Source organism: Onychostruthus taczanowskii, unplaced genomic scaffold, assembly GCF_017590055.1.
Source record: "Onychostruthus taczanowskii isolate IOZ18803 unplaced genomic scaffold, ASM1759005v1 scaffold15, whole genome shotgun sequence".
Lineage (NCBI taxonomy): Eukaryota > Metazoa > Chordata > Aves > Passeriformes > Passeridae > Onychostruthus > Onychostruthus taczanowskii.
Window position 1 is genome coordinate 15,119,390 of NW_024498685.1, and position 20,503 is coordinate 15,139,892.

Consider the following 20,503-nt stretch of genomic DNA (forward strand, 5'->3'; position numbering starts at 1 on the left):
ACAGGTGGAGCACCGCAGTGCTGAGCGAGATTCCCGGGACACGGTGCCCGGGGCCACGGGGAAGGGAAGCCTTCACGCTTGGGGCAGCTGTGGTTACACTGGGCCCCTTCAATGTGCTGTATCAGCAGCCAGAAGTTTGACTTATTTTTTGAAAGGACTGGAGAAATTATTAACCACAGTTGATGACGTCAGAGTTGATCTGATTAAAGGTTTGTTTTCTTGCTGGCAGAGGTGTGCTCCGTAGAGACTGGTTCTCTCTTCTTTTTTTTTTAAGTTTCTTTTTTGAACAGCAAACGGAGGGAACTGCTCGCACTGCTGCTGCCGCTGCTCCAGCTGCGTGTGTATGTGTGTAAACAGGATGGTGTATCTGTAGCTGCCACACGCAAACACACATTTGACCATGAGGACTCTTCGCAGGTTGAAGTTCATGAGTTCGCCCAGCCTCAGTGATCTGGGCAAGAGAGAGCAGGCAGCCTTGGATGAGCGGGGGACGCAGCAGCGCCGGGCCTGCTCCAACGCTACCTGGAACAGGTAAGGTCGCGCGGTGTGCTGGCTCCTGGCGGGCTCCCCGTGCTCCTGCAGGGGCATTGGCGTGCAGGTGGCTGCTCCGTGGCCGCAGGCTGGGCTGCCTGGCTCCCGCCTCGGCGGGCTCACAGTACGGTGTGCTGGCTGGTACACGCACTGGAGCTCCCACTCACATAAACACAGGAGTGCCGCTTTCCCCCGCGCTCTTAATCTTTCTCTGAAGGATTGTTACAGAGAGGGGTCCCTGCCTTCCTTTCAGCCTTTGTGACAGACAATAATTTGTTTCATAGAGTCCAGCTACAAATATAACTTTGTGTCTATCTAGATATTCTCATTCAAAGTTTATTCGGCTTAGGTTTTGTTTTTTTTTTCTAATTACATGTGCACAGCTATTAAAATAGATACTTTTTATCTGCATATCTGTGGCTGTTGCTGGTAGTTGATATAGTTATGACAAAGTCTACTAAATTTACTCATGTTAGTACAAATAGATGTGTGCATGTACACATGCAAGCACCTGCACTTTGGACAGGGAAAATAAGCCCTGATTGTTTACTTTATTGTATTTATAAATTTTAATTCTATGGCTGTTTTACAAGAATACCTATGCAAACATTATGTTGGGAATGCATCAATTAGCTCAGCTATTCAGAAAGCCTCTTAATGTCCATTTTGGTGACAATCTTAAAAGATTAATTCAAGTCTCTAAATCATTAGGCATTAAATTCTTAGGTCATTTTTGAAAATGAAATGTCACCTTCTGGATCACAGCTTGTAAAGTGTCATCTGTAGTATTTTATAATTGTATGGTGGTACAACTGTAGGAAGAAAAATACCAATCAACTACAGACACATTTGCTAAAATTCTGAGAAAAATAAAATATCATATCTTCTGTCCTTCTCACCGCTTGATTTGTAGCTTCATGTGTGTATTAAGAATTAGTTGTTGAATGCCAGCAGTGCACTAAAATCTGAAACTGTGCTGATCACAAAAGAGACTGAGTTTCTTCTCAAATATCATGCTGTTTGTGTGACCCTGAGTTGTACCTGATGTGCGGGTGGTTGTTCAAGGATGGATTGGGCCATCTTGGGTTGTGCCAGTTGGACTTTATTTGGCCAGTAGCCCTAAGGGAAGCAGCGGGGAGTAAGAGACTCCTGGGAGGGGATCAAGGTGACAGAATAGAGTCCCCAGACCCTTTTTGTGATGGTGTTATGACAGCTTTTGTTGGGAGAGGTTAGTTTTTCCAGGTTTTGCATGTGGGGAGGGAGCTGTGGAGACTGATGTGAATGGAGAGCAGGTCAGGCACCCGGCTTGCTGGGAGGGGGAGAGTTCCAAGCCTGGGGCTGCTGATATTCAGACTAGAGGATTTTCCTAGTTGAGATGAGTTTGTTAGCAAGCAAGAGTTTAATTTTGACAGAACAGGTACAGCTCTGGCCAGAAGTGCTTGCCAGTCAGTGAGCTGGACATCTGCACGTTTCATCCAAACAATGTACAACTGTCCCATTGCCTGTTCCTTGGCTTGGTGTCCGTGAGTCATCCTGTCACTGCTTTGCATGAACTCAGACCTAGCCATGCTTTCCACCCCTGGGTTGGCTTTTGCCAGCACGTGGATTGCCAGGCTGTCAATCCTTTTGATGGCATGCTCCCCTGAAATGCCTGACAGCACTAGTGGGGTTGTCGTGCAGGTCAGGTGTTCATTGTGTGCTGCTTTAACAGCTGCCCAGAGCTGCGACAGGTATTGCAGATATGAGCTGGTTGCACTGCATGGGCAAAGGAAAGGCCCTTGATTTATTATTTAACAGGGCAAGGCTTTCTTCTGAGTGAAAGAATGAGGGTAATTCTTGTTTCAGGCTCACAAAGACTTGTATCATCTGTTGCTCTTAAGAACGTCAGATATTCTACAGGCTGTAAAACTGGGTCTTTATCCTGGGGAAGGTCAGACCTTAAATGATACTGGATTATTAAGAAATTATCTACTGTACCTTCTGCCTATAGCCAGTGCCTGCCCATCTTCACATATATAATGGGGTCTAGTCTTGAGGGAATCTGTGTTCGTCTCTCCTGGAGAGACTAATGTTCCTGGACATCTAAAGTTTCACTCACCACAAACCTGGTCTGGCTTTTTAAAATTTTGGGCTGTGGAATTTCTTTTATTTTTCTGCTGCAGAACTGAAAAAACCCAACATAGGACACTTTGCACTCTGGTTTACAAGAATATTTTTCCTTCCAAATGAAATGATTGCTTGTGTTGTTTCATTCTGTGTAAGCATAAGAGCTTGCTGATCAAGGAAGTCAAGATGCACCAGCAGAGCTCTCCCCTCTCACCAAGGCTGGCTGTTCTATATTTAAATGTCTGCTGTTTTCTTGCCTAATGTTAGCAGCTGTGCCTGGGTGTGGCATGTGTGTATCTGCTTTTCAAAGAAGCTTTGAGTGGAGTCTGTGAGAACTGAAGTGGGGAGAGTTGAAGCGCAACACGCAGCAGGTTCGGCCCCGCACAAACAGGCCGATCCCACGCTGAAAGGCAGATCTTTGAGGCAGAGCAAGGATGCTGCTGCCCTGGTCATAGCAGGAACTGAAAAGCTGAAGTGCTGCTAGTGGAGTCTTTTGCAGGACAGCAGCTCTGTCACTGCGGGCATTTTCGGAGGGACAGTGCATGCGTGGCTGCCCTTCTGCGCTTGTTCTGTGTGTGGTCACCATGGTCCAGCAATGTCCCCTCCGCTGCCTCTGCCCCCTTCACACCAGTCTCAGCTCAGGCTGAATTCTCATACCTGAGAATTACTTCTGCATTTAGACACCGGGGCAGGACAACCTGAAGGAGCCAAATTCAGCCTACTGGGGGAACGAAGCACTGTGGTAGCAAGGAAGGTCACTTCCTCCCTGAGGACTTCCCTTCACGTCTGAACTAAAACGCAGTGAAACTTCTCAGCACTGTAACATCAAAGGGAAATTGGTGCCAAGCTGCTGCCTGCTATTAGGCAAATGAGACTTTATATCATGGCTTTTTCAGAGCTTGCTTTCCCATGGACCCCAGATCTGTGCAGTAAAACACTGACAGTGCAGTTAACTAGCAACCAATGGCAACATAGTGGAACAATTTACTTCATTACAGCTCACAGAATTTGCATTGGATTAAAATAGTTTAGATTTTTTCACTAGCACTGTCTTCAATTCTTGTTCTCCCCCCTCCCCAGCCCCCATTTCTGCTTCAGGCAAAAAATGAGGGCTGAATGCTGACTAAACCAATTGGACTGAGAAACCCAAGGGTTTTAATCTTGAGCTCACACACCAGGGGGCCCACTCAGGCCAAATAAAATCCGTGGCAGGGTTTTCATTCTGAGCTAGCATAGCACAGACTGCCTAATCAGGAGCTGATACTGAGTTGTGCTCTGGGAAAGCCTCTAGTCAAAAGCTCTTAGATCCTCTTTGATGTAAGAAAATATGGAAAATTTGCAGAAACGTGAAGGTATAGGAGATAGCAAAGAAACAGGTAAGTTGCATGTGGCATTAGCGAGATCAGCAGTAAATCCGGGGAGACTGTCCGAAAGGATATTATGGCCTGAGCTAATTTTTTACAGGGTTGTAGTAAGCACAACAACTTGCTGTAAAATAACTTTTACAGCCATGAAAACGATATTTCATCTCCTAATTTAAGATTAATGTTTTTTCAGATCACAGGAAGACTTTTCCAGTGGAGAAAATATTCCAGACCAGCATATTTTTCTCGTTCTTCCGTTATTCAGTTTTTATTTAGAAATATTTTTAAATATTTCTGCCTGTCTGAGGATTACCTTTCTTTTCCTGACCCTTTATTTGAAGCCCTCTGTGGAGTGTTTGGCGCTCTGTGTGCATGTGTGGCAGACAAAATCTCACTGTGGGGTGGAAGGGAGAACAGGGCTGGTGAAGGAGACTTCCTGCTGGCCCAGCCAGCACTGCTCTCCATGGAGCATTTTCCAACCATGACTGCAGTAACAGAAGGTGGTGGTGGGGAATTGCTGCTCCCTGTAGCCCTCCAGAATAACTTATACTTCCTTGAATGCAGGAAACCAGTCTTCTTCATCCTATAGTCCATAGAGATATTAACTCTTAGTAACACTGGGAAGTCCTTTCATCTGTCTGTCTCAAATTTCTAGGTGTGTAAGAGCTGTGATTATAGTTGGTCAGGTGAGTGGACCAATGCCTCCAAACTCTTTTGAAGAGGGAGTTTTCCAGACCAGCTTATTTTCACTTGTATGACCAAGTGCTTAATTGCAGCCTATCCCTCTTTGCAGGTTGCCTTACTTCGGGTAGAAGTTCCAGGAACATAAGTGAAGTAGTGTCTGCAAGCTTATGTTGGAAGGGTCAAGGCCTGATGGAAAGCTGGTGGAGTTGCAGCTGGACTGAAGCTGTGCTGAAAATGGGCTCTTCCCAATTGGATTAAGCTAATTCACAAAAATTACCTTTTACTCTGGAACAAGGGTGTCTTCAAGAAGGTTTTGATGCAAGTATATCAGGTTAATTATTGTTAATTAGCTGTTCATGTAACTGTGCAGAGGAAATTTGCCCTAACTAATTTAGTCCCTTTTGAAAGTGAAAATGTTGTCTTTAACTGCCTGGTAGTCAGAGGGTGTGATTATTCACACAGCATTGTTTTTTCTTCTGGACTTCACCCAGAGCTCTGGGAAGGGCAGAATTTGCAAACACTACATAAAATCATGGTGGTATTTTCACCTGCGCTGTTTGCACGCAAAGGCAGTGGCTGCTTTAGAGAACTCAAATTACTTGTGTGATCTTTATGGAATATCGACATTGGCCAGTCCTGCTGCTTTGCCTGGAAATGCTGAGCTGGGGGGGGGCATGGCTGAAAACACAGAAGATCAGGATTAAAAAAACTTGCAAGCCCAGCTTTGGAATTGTTCCTCATCTCTGTGGCCAAACTGATTCTGACCTGGCAGAAAACTGCTTTAATCGCAATAGTTTTTCCTTCTTGGCTTCCAGATGTCAGTAAAAGAAGAGTTATGGGTGGTACTGGAGGGGAGCCAGCCTCCCACCCTAGTGGTGTCTGGATGGACAAATAGCAACCCAGGAGAAATGTGTGTTTTGGTGGTATTGAGCTTTGTAGCCTATAATTGATTAATACTATGTAAAAATCAGAATAATCCACCCCACCCTGCCCACCTTGACCCTGCCCCTGTTAGGCTGGTTGGGGGTGCCATCAACAGGCATACAGCTCTGTGCTTCAGGGATTTACACCTTCCAGTTCCCTTCATGGTGAAGCTAACGGTGGGAAAAGTCTGTGCTGTGTGTGCTGGAGCTGCCATTCACCCCATTTTGGTCAGCTGGAGCCACCTCGTCCTCTGGAGATTCAGTCAAATGTGGAATGAGTTGTCTTTTGAATGAGATTAAGTTTCTTAGGCTGCTGAGTTGATTTTTGTGGCTGTGAGTGCTGCCTAGGTTGTTGGTAGTTTTCTTTGGCAATCTGTGGCTTCCATGGGATAGATCAGTACAACACAATACTGGAGCCATCTGACATTTTGTTGTCATTCTAAAGGCAGGCCCCCAAAAAAGATCTCTTCAGTTTTCACATCCTGATTTCCCCTTCTCCAGTGAGCCTGCTCTGTGGAGTTTTTTTTGGCTCTATTGGACTCTCTTGTTTCCTGTGTCCCTGTGCATACGCAAAGCAAGTACAGAGGAGGTGTTCACAGTAATATTAGTGCATGAGGGCACCCATTATTAACTTTCACATTGTAAAAGAGTTAGAGAAGGGAGTTTACAAGGCATTTTCAGTTCAGGTTAACTATTGCAATATAAGTTTAATTATGTACATCACTGACTTAAGCCTCAGCTGCTGGTTGAAGGCACAGGTCAAGTGATCCACCCACCTCAAGCATCTTGCAGGATTTCTGTGTATAAGCAACAGCTCAGATTTTCTTTACAGCAAAAATTTGAACCATTTTGACCAAATCTTTTTAAGCAATCACTTGTTATAGAAACCCATTGATTTAATCAAGGCCTGGGTTTGTTTTTTTCATTAGCTTAAGGTAACTAAGAAGATTTAAGCAAAGTTTTCATTATCCTTACATCAACTGAGGCCACCAACAGCATCGCACATAACCTGCAGGCTGGGGCTATGTCCTGCACCCTCCATACAAGCATTGCTCTCTGTGATGGGAAGGAAAGGCAGGTGGTCAACTTAAGGAAGCCAAGACTTGTTCTCCAGACAAGGATATTGTCCCTCACTACAAGAGAGATCAGGGCAGATTAAAAGTTCACTGCTAGGATGTTTTATGTAGATGTTGTTCTGTTGTACAGACAATAAGTTAAATGCTTACAACCCTTTAATTCTGGTTAAAACAGCTTGTTCTCTCTTATTTCTTTGAGGAATAATAATGGACCTGTTAAGCTGGAGAGAGAAGACCTCTCCCTCATTTAGAAAAGGGTGCCAGAGGGAAAGAGAGAGCACATTGCTTTTTAGGAGAGATATTTAGTCGTTCTTCTCTGCAGAAGTTTGGCAGGGAACACTGCAAAGTTCATTTCTGAATCAGAAGAGCATGTAAAGACTGCTTGTTTTATTCACTACATTGATCTTATTTCCCGTATTACTCATAATGTTAAAATACCCAAGTCACTTCACTGTATACCAGAGACATTTATCTGCCGATTTTCAAGTAATCATAAATTGAGTGTGTCTGTATGAGCCAGCCAAAATAATCTGGGTTAGATTGTGAATGTATATCTGTGCTTGTGGGTGTAGGGGGGAAAGAGGGACTGCTGTGGCAGCAGTTGTGTGTAAGGCCTTGGAAACATCTTCAAAGGAACAAAAGAGAGAAGAGGATTATTGTTCTTATTTCTGTCTGCATCTGTATTTCTCCACAGCGGGTGAGACCCTTCACCTGCCACTTTCATTTCCTTTCTCCTTAGATGAAGGTGGCTGAACTTTTCTGATAGTGCATCTCTTTGCTATTGTGTGCGTGCATTTTGAATCTCTCAGTGAATAGTGTGGAGTTTACCTTCCAACCAATCCTCTGCTCCCAGCCAGCTTTGAAAGGTGCTGTCTTAGCATGGGCCTGGGAAAGTTTGACGTGGACACTGTCATTCCCAAGGCAATCTCTGCTGCTGCCTGGCATAGCTCCTGCAATGACATCCCCTTGCAGTGGGAGCAGCCCTGTGCAGCTGGATCTGGCCCTGGGTCAGGCCAGAGCTGACCAAGTCTTCAGCACCTGAAGGGAGCCTACGAGAAAGGGGAAAGACATTTTACAAGGACATGTGATGACAGGAAAAAGGGGAATGTCTTCAAACTGACAGAGAGTGGGTTGAGACTGGATATTAGGAAGGAATTTCCCATATTCCCTGTGAGAGTGATGAGGCCCTGGCACGGGGTCCCCAGAGAAGCTGTGGCTGCCTCATCCCTGGAAGCATTCAAAGCCAGGTTGGATGGGACTTGGAGCAATCTGCTCTAATGGGAGGTGTCCCTGCCCATGTCAGGGAGGGGGGCAGGATGATCTTTAGGTCCTTTCCAACCCAGGACATCCTGTGATTCTATGATAAGCTCTTCTTGCACCAGCAGGAATCCCCTGGACACCTTATACCAGATACTGACCACCTTTAGCTCTTCTTGACAAGGCACAGCAACCCCACACCCTCCTTTGTACAGGTCTGGTCCTTGTCCTGCTTTCCAGAGTTCTAAAGCTGATTGCTGCTGCCTTGCACAGACTCCAGTGCAATGGAAGCTGTTAATTGTCTCTGTACGGAGCCACAAAGATAAAAACTATACTTTCAAATGCTTCAAATGTACTTAATATGTGAGTGTATTAAAAGTTACAGTTGACATACTTGAAGTACTTAAAAATACTGGCCTAAGTTTTTGAAATTACTGATTTCAGATGTGTAGCTGTTGAAGTCACTGAGCTGGAACAAATCAAAAGGAACTGATTTTCAAAAATGTTATCTATTTTCTAGGCAGTAATTTCCTTTTAGGCATCTGGGATGGGTGGAGTACCAGAAGTCATCTGTGACTTTTAAAAGGTCCTGAAGTGTCTAGACAGAAATGCTAGGATAATTGTGGAGGTGATACCCTTCTCAGATCTTGCTGGGCGCTGATGACTCTTCATGTCCTCTTTCAGTATCCACAATGGAGTGATAGCAGTATTCCAGCGTAAGGGTCTCCCAGACCATGAGCTGTACAACCTCAATGAAGGAGTCAGGTAAGACCGGCCGCGCAGGGCGTTCCCAGCCAGGTGCTCAGTGCTGTTTGCCAGCCCTCGCACTCAGCTTCTGCAGAGCGCTCAGGTTTTTCTCCCAGGGGCAGTTTTGACTAGTGCAGTCCATTTTGCCTCAGTCCATTTTGCCTCAGTAATCGCTCAGTTATTTAAGCTACAGTTGAAAAGAAAATTTACCAAGATATAAGCTGTTATCTTAAGTGTTATGTAGCACTTCACATTTTACTACTTTTTCAGCGCTTATTATTACTTACCAAACCCTCTAACTGGCAAGGGCAAAGTAGCAGATTTCCTTATAGAAATTTGTCCAATGCTTTATAAAATAAATGGTGGAAAAGAATCTGCACTTACAAAAGATAGACAGCTTATTACATTCCCTAGCTGTCTTCAGATATGATCCTTAGTTATTCCCTTTCCCTTACTGCTTACTGATACTCTGTCTGGGCACTGAAGTCAGACTCTCCAGTATATTCCCCAGAATACATAGATATTCTGGGTTTATCTGTCCCTGTCTGATTTCCAGTCTGGGATATTTGGCTCAGTCTGGTTCCTTTAATTGTGAAAATATCTTCAGAAAAGTCCAGCCAGATGATATTGGGCCTGTGGTTGCTCTTCTTGAAATTAAAATAAACTCACTCTTCAATTATTTGTTACATTGCTGGTGAGAAAATGACATACAAAGAGTAGCTTTTCTAGGATGTCTGTCAGTTAGCATGATCCATCAATCATGTTGAGTTCCTTACTGGAATAATGGTTAATCAATGTTTTTATTGTAAGTGCCTTTAGAATTATTCAGCTTTATCTGAATGACAAAAAAAGGAACTTCTGGACTGAGATTTCTTGGCCCAATGCATTTCCCTTAATATGCTCATCTGCTGGTGAGGGACAGAAGAGAAATTTTCTGCTGATGTGTCAGACAAATATAATCTGGTATGAACCAACAAATAGATAGAAATGTGCCCAAATTTTGCTTTAATTTACTTGGCTATAAACCCTGCACCACAATGATGCTTGGTAACATAGTTGAGTTGAATTTATTACAGCATCTCATGTGGCTGAACATGCAAGCTGACTAAAAATGCACTGATTTTTTTTTTTTTCCCATTTTATGAAGGGCACTTGATAGGCCCATTTGTTTTTGTTTGGGTAGAGATAATGCTGCTTTGTTGGTATCTCAGCTGATAGCTCACTTCAGGGAGAATGCCTGGTTTCTTATACCTGAGCTGATGATGAAATTACTGATTTGATACATGCCAAAAATACCTGTCTTACTGCTTTTGTTATTTACTTCAAAATAACTTTCTTTGAGTTGATGTAATTATTGAGCATAAAAATACCTGATACATAAACATGACTCAGAACAAGTATATGCTTGCCTCACGATTGTTTTACCTGCATTTTCCCACGAGTCCATTATTTCCACTGGGCAGAATTCAGGTGTGGAAGTGTTCAGGTAAATGGTTAAAATTAGTTCATTACTTTTTTTAATAGTTACAGACCAGTAAAAGAAGTTATTTTACTTTACCACTTCTATTGAAGCAGATTCTGAATATTTTTCATAATAAACCCTTGAATATCCAAGTTGACTCACAGATCAACTGTAAATATTTGAACAATATTTGCACACCATTGTTTTGACTGGAATGTCAGGTATATTCAACTACCATGTGTCACATACATGCAAACAAATACGTAAAACTTCTTCTGAACACACGTTTCGAGGTTTGGAACCCTGATTACTTATGGAATCAACAGTGGGTACAAATTTGTCCAGTACCATTTACTTTTCTTTTAAGTTTGTCGCATAAGAGCTGCCACTTGTTTACACCAATGCCCTTTGACACCATTCTTGCATTCCCGTGGCAAGGAATTTGTATTTAAGTGGCCTTAAATACAAACTCACATACACAGCCCTCAGAATCCCTACTGCAATGAAACCAGTGTGGGAGTTAAGTCTCTCTCACACTGCTGGAGCTCCTGAGTTCCTCTGATGAAGCACAGTAAAGTCCCAGCAACTGGGAGTATCCCCAGTATGTGACCTATGCACTCCTCCTTCTGGGCCCTTACTGCGTGATTTATTAGGAGACTGAGTCAAGAGTGTAGTAGTAAAAATGCATATATGGACTTTAGTTTTCTCTTGGTCCATGTCTGCAATATTAATAATCAAATAGCGTTTTCTCCTTTTTCATTTCATGTACCATTTGTCATTTCAAAGGGTTCATTTTGACCGCTTTTAAAACAAGAAAAAGAAGCAAAGGGAAACACAGTGGAAGCTGGATGTCCTGTATTAAAGCTAATGCATATTTATAGCTGCCTCTTTTCTGAGTTTCAGGATGCTGATGTGATGCAAACAAAGCACATTTTTAGTGGCATTTCCTCTTTTGCAGCCACAGTTCAAACCCAGTAAAATCACTTGTTTGCTTCATTCAACTTTATTTAACATCTGTTATGTGGTGTTACACTTTCCATTCTGAGTAATGTTGCAAAAGTTAATTTCAACATGAACCAATGAAGCAGCATCAGGGAAAAGAAAAAGTCAGGAGCTATTTTAGCACATTTTAAGGGAATTTATATCATCTCAATTTATTAAGTCATTAAACAGGCAATGAAGACTTGATATCAATGATGGACATATGAGTGCAAAATGCTTGCTTTAAAAATCAAATGTACTTGAAATAAGATCTGCTCTCTGGTCAGGGATCTCCTTTAGGTTTAGTCAGATTTTTACCTGGATTCCACCATGACATCCACATGTCTAGATAAGGTTGGTCAGTAATTGGAATTATTCAGAATCTGACAGCCTAACTGGTTTTTGTTAAAGGAAATTAAGCAGGGATGAAAAAGAAGCTGCAAGCAATGTCTTAGATCCAGTTTTGTTGTGGATCTCTTTTAAATGAATATATACAAAGAATATCAAACACCAGTGTTCTAATCTGGCCTGAGGGCCTCACTGTTTCACTAGAAATTGATTAAGTAGCTTGAAGTATTATTGCGGATTGAAAAAGCAAGATGCATGAATTGTGCTGTCAGTTCTTTTGCCCTGTAAACAACGATGTAAATGTAGGCCTGGTGTGGTGTACTCCAGTGCATATAACGACCTACAAGCTGGTTGTTTGATTTCAGTTGGAAAAAATAGAAGTGTGGTGGGATCTTGTTTTATCAGAGAGCTGGATGTTGGATAAGTAGAACGTACATTTTTATTTCCTGACCTAAACACCAGAATTTATCAGTAGAGCCTAAAATACTAAAATAAAAGGTAGCTGCACATCACCTATTTGAGCCTGTGAGGAATCCATCTGGAGCTGCTAGTGTGAGGAGAGGGTAGAAAACCAAGCAAGATCTGTCAGCATCAAGTATCAGTATTTTCTTGAAACAGAGGCACAAAGAGATACATGAGAATAAATTGTCACTCTCATAGGAAAATTCAAATCTGCAACTTTCTTGTTAGTTCAACCTAAAAATGGTCTGTCTGTCCCTGTTCAAAATGTGATGAACCTTTGGTGTTATCACTTGCAATCTAGAAAAAGGTCACCTCACTGGAAGTAAATCTCCACTTGGAGTGAACACGCTACAATTTGGCGTTACAGCCTCGTTCTCCTTGACTTCTTTTAAGGCACTGGAACTTGAGCAGCCTTTGAGTGAGGTGGTTTTTAACCCCTGCCAGGGCCTTGTGAGTGTTACTGTCAGGGCAGAGTCCCAGGGCTCTGCCAGAGCTCTCCTCTCCCACATTGCGGCCACATGCCGAGGGCCCTGCTGACCTAATAGCGCTTTGTGACAACGGGAGATGGAGAATGGATAATGCATCGGGTGGATAATGCCTCAGCTGGCTTTCAGAACGTTTCTCCATAAATAGTTTGTCCAAATTAATCAAGCTTCTAGCTGAAAAGGACTTAGATGCTTAGGAGCATCTGAAAATGCCCTTCCCTCTGTTTATTCTTTGTTTAATTTCTGCCTAGACCTTCCAGAGCTGTGAGGTCAGTGTGGACATGTGCTTAAGGATAAAAAAAACAAGATACCATATTTCAGCCTCCTCAAGACAGAAATACTCCTCTCTTCCCTGAACTTGGAGGAGATCTCAAGAGGCTGTGCTGAAGCATGTGTTGGAAAAACACCAGAATTAAGTCCTGTAGACTTTGATGGAATATAGGGATATGCTGGACTTGATGTCTTATTGTTTACTAGTTAAATAATTTGATTGATCAGTTGTCAGTTAAAGATACAACACAAAGGGATAAAGGACACGCTATTGAATACATAATTGAAGTGGGTGTTTAGATTTTAAGTCACATTTGACATCAGTTCTTCATAGGATCTGACATGGTCACGCAGACAGGTTTTCAAGAGATTTAGATGTGTTCAGAAAACCCAGCTGGGGCTGCATTTCTATAAGGTCCAAGCTGTCATTTATGTGTCTAAATAGTGACCTGACTGAAGAGTTATCTAGCATCCAGCGTGTGTGCTTTAAATAACACACCTTTTTAGCCATGTGGTGAATTTTACCTGGATACAAACAGGCTTATGGACTGAGTTGAATTCAGTTTCTGAATTTGAGAGTTTTTGTGGGATTTTGTTTTGCATGAGAGTTTCAGTTGCTCTCTGAGGTTGCTTTGTAGGTTTTAGTGTAGAGGGATCACGAAGGGCAGAGCTGAACTGTTAAGTTCCTCCCTGCCTTTTCATTGAAACCATATGAAACTTCAGCTGTCTAGTCTCCTGAGTGGACATAGGATGGAAAGCACCCTCTTTTCGTCGATTTCCTTTTGTGTGTGCAATTGAGGCATCTAAAATTACAGCAAATATTTTTCAATATGCAAAATGCTGTTTTGAGTCTTGGTATTGTTGACCCTGTTTGCTCTCTTTATAGTTAGTCATTAATGACAGTCTCTGTGCTCATACTAAAGTAATTTGCTATTAGTGACTTCCCCTCATTCATGGAATGCACAGCTAATGTGATTTGCTGATTACACAGATTCTTTTCTTGCTCTTTTTAATACAGGCAATTACTGAAAACAGAACTGGGATCATTTTTCACTGAGTATCTGCAGGTAGGCCTGTGTTTTCTTTATTTAAGTCCAATTCTGTTTTATGCTAATAATTTTGCCCGCTCTAAATGATGACCTGGAGACCCTTGAAACCATTCAGAGATGTCCACTGACTTCTCTGTGAATGAGATTGGGATTTTGTATACATACATCTAGTTAGATAGGGAAAGCCCAACCTGTCATGGTGTTTCTGTAGGTCACTGCTGTCTTTCTTGAGATTTCAGACATTGGTTTTTAGCTTAAAATTGAAGTAAACCAGTGAAGTTCATTGCAATAGAGTTATTGGGAAAGACTTTTGGAAGTAGGTACCACCGTCTGTTGAAGCAATATTCTTTCTCCTTCTCTAAGTCCCTGTTTTGTAGGTCAGTTATTTGAAGTTCTGGAATCACTTTGTACTACACAAAATACATCCTCTGTCCTAAAAACAGCAGGTGATTATAGCATCATTTCACAAGTGTCCCAAGTGAGGTAAATAAGATGGATACAGCAAGAGTTCTTTGATGATTAATTTTTAAAATAAAATACCCCCTTCACTGTCTAAAGTTAAGAATGATCTAAATGTGAAATATGATGGTTGTGGGGAAGTACAGAATTGAGTAAATGCAGTCTGTCTTTTATTTACAGAATCAGCTGCTCACAAAAGGCATGGTGATCCTAAGGGACAAGATCTGGTTTTATGAAGGTAACTTGGATTTTAGCATGGCTATGTATGTCACAAGTGTTTTAGCAGATGCACTCTGGAGGCGCTGGCATGCTTTCCACTATCTTCCTGGGACTATGGATTAGCATGTCTCAATCTATTCCTGCAGTCTGTTGTTGGGTCCTGCCTTGGTGCTCTCATTACCCTTCATAAAGGGGAGGTGATTGCCTAGAGCAGCACTGAGGGAGTCAGGGAAGGATTGCCTCCAGCAAGGACGCTTCCTTCTCTTTCAGTTACATCCTGCTCAGGAAAAGTGAAAATAGACTGAGACACGTAATAAACAAAAAACTAAGCACAAAGATCCCAGTTAGTTTAAGTATCTAAGTCCAAAAAAATGCTGTAGCTTGTTTTAAGAGTTATTCTGGATCATGCTGACATAAATGAGGTCAGGCACTGTCTCTTGTTTTAAAGGCAAGGCTTCATTCACCTGTCTACCTGGAGGTGCCACCTCTGGAAGTAAAATCAAGGATAAACTTTCACCCAGTGTGTTGCTTTATAGTCACCAATATTTTGTCTTCTGCTATTATGTGGTGTTTAGATGTATTGTTAAATATACTGTCCTGTACTAGATTTGGCATGCAGATTGTGCCAGGGGAGGCTTAGATTACATGTTATAAAATAATTTCTTCACCAAAGGAGTTGTTCAGGCATTGGAACGGCTGCCCAGCGCAGTGGTGGAGTCACTAACCCTGCAGGTATTTAAAAGTCATGTGGGTGTGGCAGTTGGGGACATGGCTTAGAGGTGGCCTTGATAGTGATGGCTTCTTGGGTGGATTTAATGATCTTGGAGGTCTTTTCCATCCTAAACAATTCTGTGATTCTGTATATCAGATGGTGAAATTGTTTCATAATAGCTTCAAGAATTATTGCCCATGTAAACATTCTAAAGGTCTTTGGGTAACGAAGGCAGTTTCAAAGAAATGCATCTTTCCTTTTCCATATCTGTAGTCATAATGTCACTTAGTCTAAATATACTGCTTAAGCAGGAGCTTGGAGATTGTTGTTTTCATTAGTCTCAGATAACTCCTGGGTGTGACCTTTCATTACTGACAGTACAGTTGATCAAATTAAGGTGGTGTTATGGAATCAAACTTTTCTGATGAAAAGAGAGTAGCCCTGAACATCGCAAAAAAGAGAACCAGTATCACATTAAAAACCCCAAAGCCCACAAAAAAGTACCGAAAGTCCTTAAGCTGAACACCAAATTCCACAGTCATATAAAATAACAGCTTGGAGAGCACAAGGGGAGCTGTAGGGATTGCAAGGTCTTCATAGCTGCTTTGTAAATCACAAAGGAAGTTGTTTTATGAGTAAATCAGCAAATGAGATACAGACTCTGTCCAATCCTGTTTTCCCCCCTAGGATTACCAGCTTGAGAATCAAAAATTCAAATACTGTATCTGGTGTTTGAGATCGAAGCTTAGATGAAAACCTAAAATGTGAGCCCACTAAAGGGCTTTCAAATATAGCACCATGTTTAGGAAATACCAAATTTCAGCAAGCTGCTGATTTTAAACTAATTTTGGTTTTTTTGTGGTTACCCCATAAGATATGGTCAGAAATTCTGGTAAGGTGAGAATTAAACTGGTCATGTTTATTCCAGGTCTATGATCAAAAATGTTATCTCTCTAAAACTGGCAAGTCACAGGAAGGTAGCAGTAATTCAGGCATCTGATTCAGAGGCAGAGCTGTTTCTGACACACAGCTTTCCTGGGGAGCTGCTGGTGAACTTGAGTTTCCAAGGCTGGCATTTGTGTTTATTGGCAGCAAATGCAGCCCTGCCCCAGAGTCCATCCTGTAGTCAGTGTCCCCATGCCTCCCAAGACAGAGCTGGAAGTATGGAGCTCTTGGAGCTCCCATGCTGAGCAGGGCTTCCTTCTTGGGTCTGCAGAAGCAGCAGTCCTGCCCTCAAATCTCAGGTTGTCCCCATCCTGTGGTTTGAGTTTCCATCTCCGCTTGGTGTTGAAGTTTTCATAAGAAAAAAAACCCCACACTTTGGAGGGGTTTTGTCCTGCAGAATGTTTTGGAAATCACAGAATCACAGAATGGTTTGGGTTGGAAGGGATCTTAAAGATCATCCTGATCCACACACCTGCCATGGGCAGGCACACTTTCCACTAGACCAGGTTGCTCCAAGGCCTGTCCAACCCTGCATTGGACACTTCCAAGGGTGGGGTAGCCACAGCTTCTCTGGCACAGGTCCTCACCACCCTCTAAGGGAAGAATTTACTCCTAATATCTAATTATTTATTCTTATCTTTCTTTCATGAATTTCAATTAACTTTTAGAAGCTCTGTGAAAAGTACCAAATGCATTTTTATGCCATACAAAATTGACTATATTGTGTTTCATAAAAATGAGCATTTAGATGTGGAATCCAACAAATGCTTACACTAAGTGTAGAGATCTTTGCCTGACAATAAGAAAAGGATCTATCCTTGATAGCGCATGTTAGTCACGTTCCTTCACGTGAAAGATGCTCATCATCAACAAATCATAGGAATTCTTCCACCTCCCTCAATAAAAGGCCTTCCCACCTATATCATTGGACTCTGCAGCCTTTCTGAGTTGCTGTGCAGGAATTCATTACGTCTCAAAACAAGCTGCCCACAAGATGGAATAAATGCATAATGGTAAAGGCATATTTATCTCAACAGAGTAAATTACTTAATACTATTCTAGCAGCAAGATTGGAAAAGGACCAGATTTATAAGGGCATTTAACCTCACCTTGTGGGAAGTAGAACTAAATTTAACTCAGACTAAATTTAACTCTTTAAAACTCTGCCTTCAGGGTGTAGTGGTTGGACTTCTCCTTCATGATCTAGTTTATATCTTGGAAGCACTTTGATATTTCAGACACTAATATTGGATGTTAAAATGCAAGGCTATTTTTGTGATTTGACCCCAGCCAGCATCTCTGCCCTGTGGAGGTACTCACTCACTTTCCCCCATGGAATGCTGGGGAGAGTTGGAAGGGTAAAAGTGAAAAAAACTGGTGTGTTGAAATAATGACAAGTTAATAGATAAAGCAAAAATTATGCACACAAGCAAAGCAAAATAGCATTCATTCACACTTTTCATGGGCAGGCAGGTGTTCAGTCATCCCAAGAAAGTCGGGCTCCATGATGCACCATGGTGGCTTGAGAAGAAAAATGCAGTCACTCCAAATGTCCCACCTTCCTCCGTCTCCCCAGCTCTGTATGCCGACCATGACACCGTATGGTCTGGGATGTCCCTGTGGCTAGCTGGGAAAAGCTGTCCCAGCCACGTCCCCTCCCAATTCCTTGTGTCCCCCCAGGCCCTCACTGGTGGTGTGGGAGAGGAGCAGAATAGGCTGTGGCTCAGCAATAACTAAAAACATCCCTTTGTTATCAGCACTGTTCCAGCCCCTACCAGCTACTGGGAAGAAACTTTTCCCAGCCAAAACCAGCACATGTTTATTATTACTGTTACTGCTATCATTGTTATTATTATTATTATTACTACTACTACTGTTAACAGCTGCTAGAAGTCTTTTTAGTTGGTTTCCTGCTGTATTTCATTAAAACTAATGAAAACCAGATTTTTTAAAAAATGCTTTAAAAATGGAAACAGAGAACACTCTTTTCAGTCTTGCACGTGAGTGTGCAGCACAGAGAGAACTCCTGCCTGGTGGTGCTGAAAATAAGAGCTTGGTGTGTTCCACAAGCCAGCAGTTTGTGGAACACAGTATAGCAGGATGATCCACATCTGTCACTGAAAGCACTTAAAGTCATCAACATGGAAATAATTCAGGAGTTGCAGATTCATCAGAGTTGTCACTATTCATCATGTGCTTAAAAAGGCAGGGGGATCAAGTACCCCATAATAAAGATTGGCTAACTCTGAGTGCAGTTAGCTTTGTTGATTGCTTTCATGCATAATTTTGATATGTGTGTAATTCTGAGCAAAATACTCCCTAGATGAGGCTCCAAGCAATGCTGTAATACAAAAATTAAGAATAGCATCACATTCTGACACCAGTAGCAATATTGATTGATTGCTACTGAATTTGCTTCCTGATAAGTCATATTGTCTTGTCTGGATACATCACAGTCTCTGATGTCATGTCCTCCATAACACTTGCTGGTGGAGGTGCAGGGGCATTGCTCTCCTCTCACAGTTGGGTTGGGGTTGTAGGGATGATAAAGAGCTTGTCCAAGGTCACATGGGCCATTTTGGGAAACAGGGATCTGAAGCCAGAACCCACCTATTGAACCAGATTTCCTCTGGGATCTTCGCTCCTGCATTTGCCTCTGTGTTGTGTAAAATGTTCCGTGAGGAACTCAATATCCAGCGTGGTTGTACAGCCTGGCCAGAACTTCTCCAGATTCTGCTGGGCAGGATTCCAGGTGGCTGCAGCTTGGGAAGGAATGGACATGGAGGTGGCCTTGTTGTGAGGACTGTGGGGAACTCGCCCCATAGCAAATTCTAACTGCATGGCTTGAAAGTTAGAGTAAAAATTGCAGCCCTAACATGATTGTTCTTTTCCATGGACTTGGGTAAGTTTTTCTGTGCAAGTGGAAAAGGGAACAGTGGAAAAGCTACAAGGGATCAGTTTGAGAGGGTGCTTTACAAAGCAGCTCCACAGAGCGTGGTTTGCTCTACTGCCCTGCAGCTTGAAAGGCAGGAGGGAGCACAGATGGGTAAGTTCCTCTGCAGGAATGCTTCCACATTTAACCTGCTGTGTGCTCCCCCTGCTCTCCTCCACAGTCCTGTCCAGCAAGTATTAGTGCAAGAGGAAGATGTAACCTGGGCCATTACTCTTCATTCTTCACAGGGTTTTCCTGAGTAACCTCAGACTCTGAGTTTATTAACAATATTAGATGAGTCACCTGAAAAGACAGAAATATGGAAGGATCTGATACACCACTATGGAAAACTATTTTCATACTACTAATAGTAGCTGCTGCATGATGCATCTTGGCATATAGCAGATTCACATTGTTTCCTGCATGTTTTACTTTTTCCAGCTAGCTGATAACAACCAAAACTCTTCATTACTTTGTTTTGTGTTTTTGCAGGGCAGAAGCTATTGGATACCTTAGCTGAAACCTGGGATTTTTTCTTCAGTGATGTCCTGCCCATGCTGCAGGCTATTTTCTATCCTGTGCAGGTGAAAAAATTACTCTGTTATCATAGAATCTTGAAAAACTGGAAAAAGCAACTTTACAGGTTCATCAGCAGCTTGATGCAATCCTTAAGTCTTTCTCCTTGGGCCAGCCTCCCAGTGCAGCTGTTCTGTTTAGTCATGTCATGCAAATAAGTTATTTATGCAAATGGTTTGAAGGGCTTAGATGGAAAAGATGAAGGGGAACTTTGAAAATAAATGTAGAGTGCAGGAAGGCTGGTTAGTGCAAATGCCAATCACACTAAAAGTCAAAAAAGGTTATGAATGATAAACTGAAGTGTTGCACAGTGAAATAAATTGAATTCTGTTGCTTTAAATATATGCATTTCCTTCTCTGCAAGGTGAATTTTGTCTTTGAAGTACCTCCACTTTTGAAAAGGAATTGTATTTCTGGGATCAAATTCTATGCTATGATAAATGGCCAGCAAAAGTCAATGGAGTTTGATGAGCACAGATTTTGACTCCAGTAATTTTAAATGCACAATAGGTACTTGATCTTCTAATGTAGTGATAGCCAGAGAGTATTGTTTATCACTGAAGTCTTAAGGAAATCTGTACCACACAGGTGCAAGTGATCCTTGCAGTTGCTCAGAGATGCCTACAGATTTTATTGGGAACTGGGTGCCTGAGTATATCTGGGGAAACTTGAGAAACCTTCTCCCATTTTTTCAAGTGGACTTTATGCCTAAAATGATTACTCAGATTTTAACGATATTACTGTTTGCATCTTCAGACAGTTACAGGTATGAAGTCTGAATTTAGACTCTGTTGTGTATCTGAGGCCTTTGAAAATATTTTAGTAACACAAGTCTTACCCCCTATCAGATGGAAATAATTACTTGAATTTCCAAAGAAACCCTGAGGATTTAAGAATCCTAAAAGTCCCATGTAA

The 20,503-nt window shown here is 42.2% G+C and overlaps 1 protein-coding gene across 1 annotated transcript in view; it reads left to right on the forward strand.

The window, feature by feature from the left end:
• The first annotated feature begins 400 nt into the window (after positions 1–400).
• Positions 401–20,503, forward strand: part of PRR5 (proline rich 5) — a 44,118-nt gene continuing 24,015 nt past the window's right edge. The window contains exons 1-5 of the mRNA XM_041398699.1: positions 401–531; positions 8,626–8,706; positions 13,715–13,763; positions 14,385–14,442; positions 19,505–19,596. Of these exons, the coding sequence (XP_041254633.1) occupies positions 401–531; positions 8,626–8,706; positions 13,715–13,763; positions 14,385–14,442; positions 19,505–19,596 (411 nt within the window). The remainder of the gene's footprint in view (positions 532–8,625; positions 8,707–13,714; positions 13,764–14,384; positions 14,443–19,504; positions 19,597–20,503) is intronic.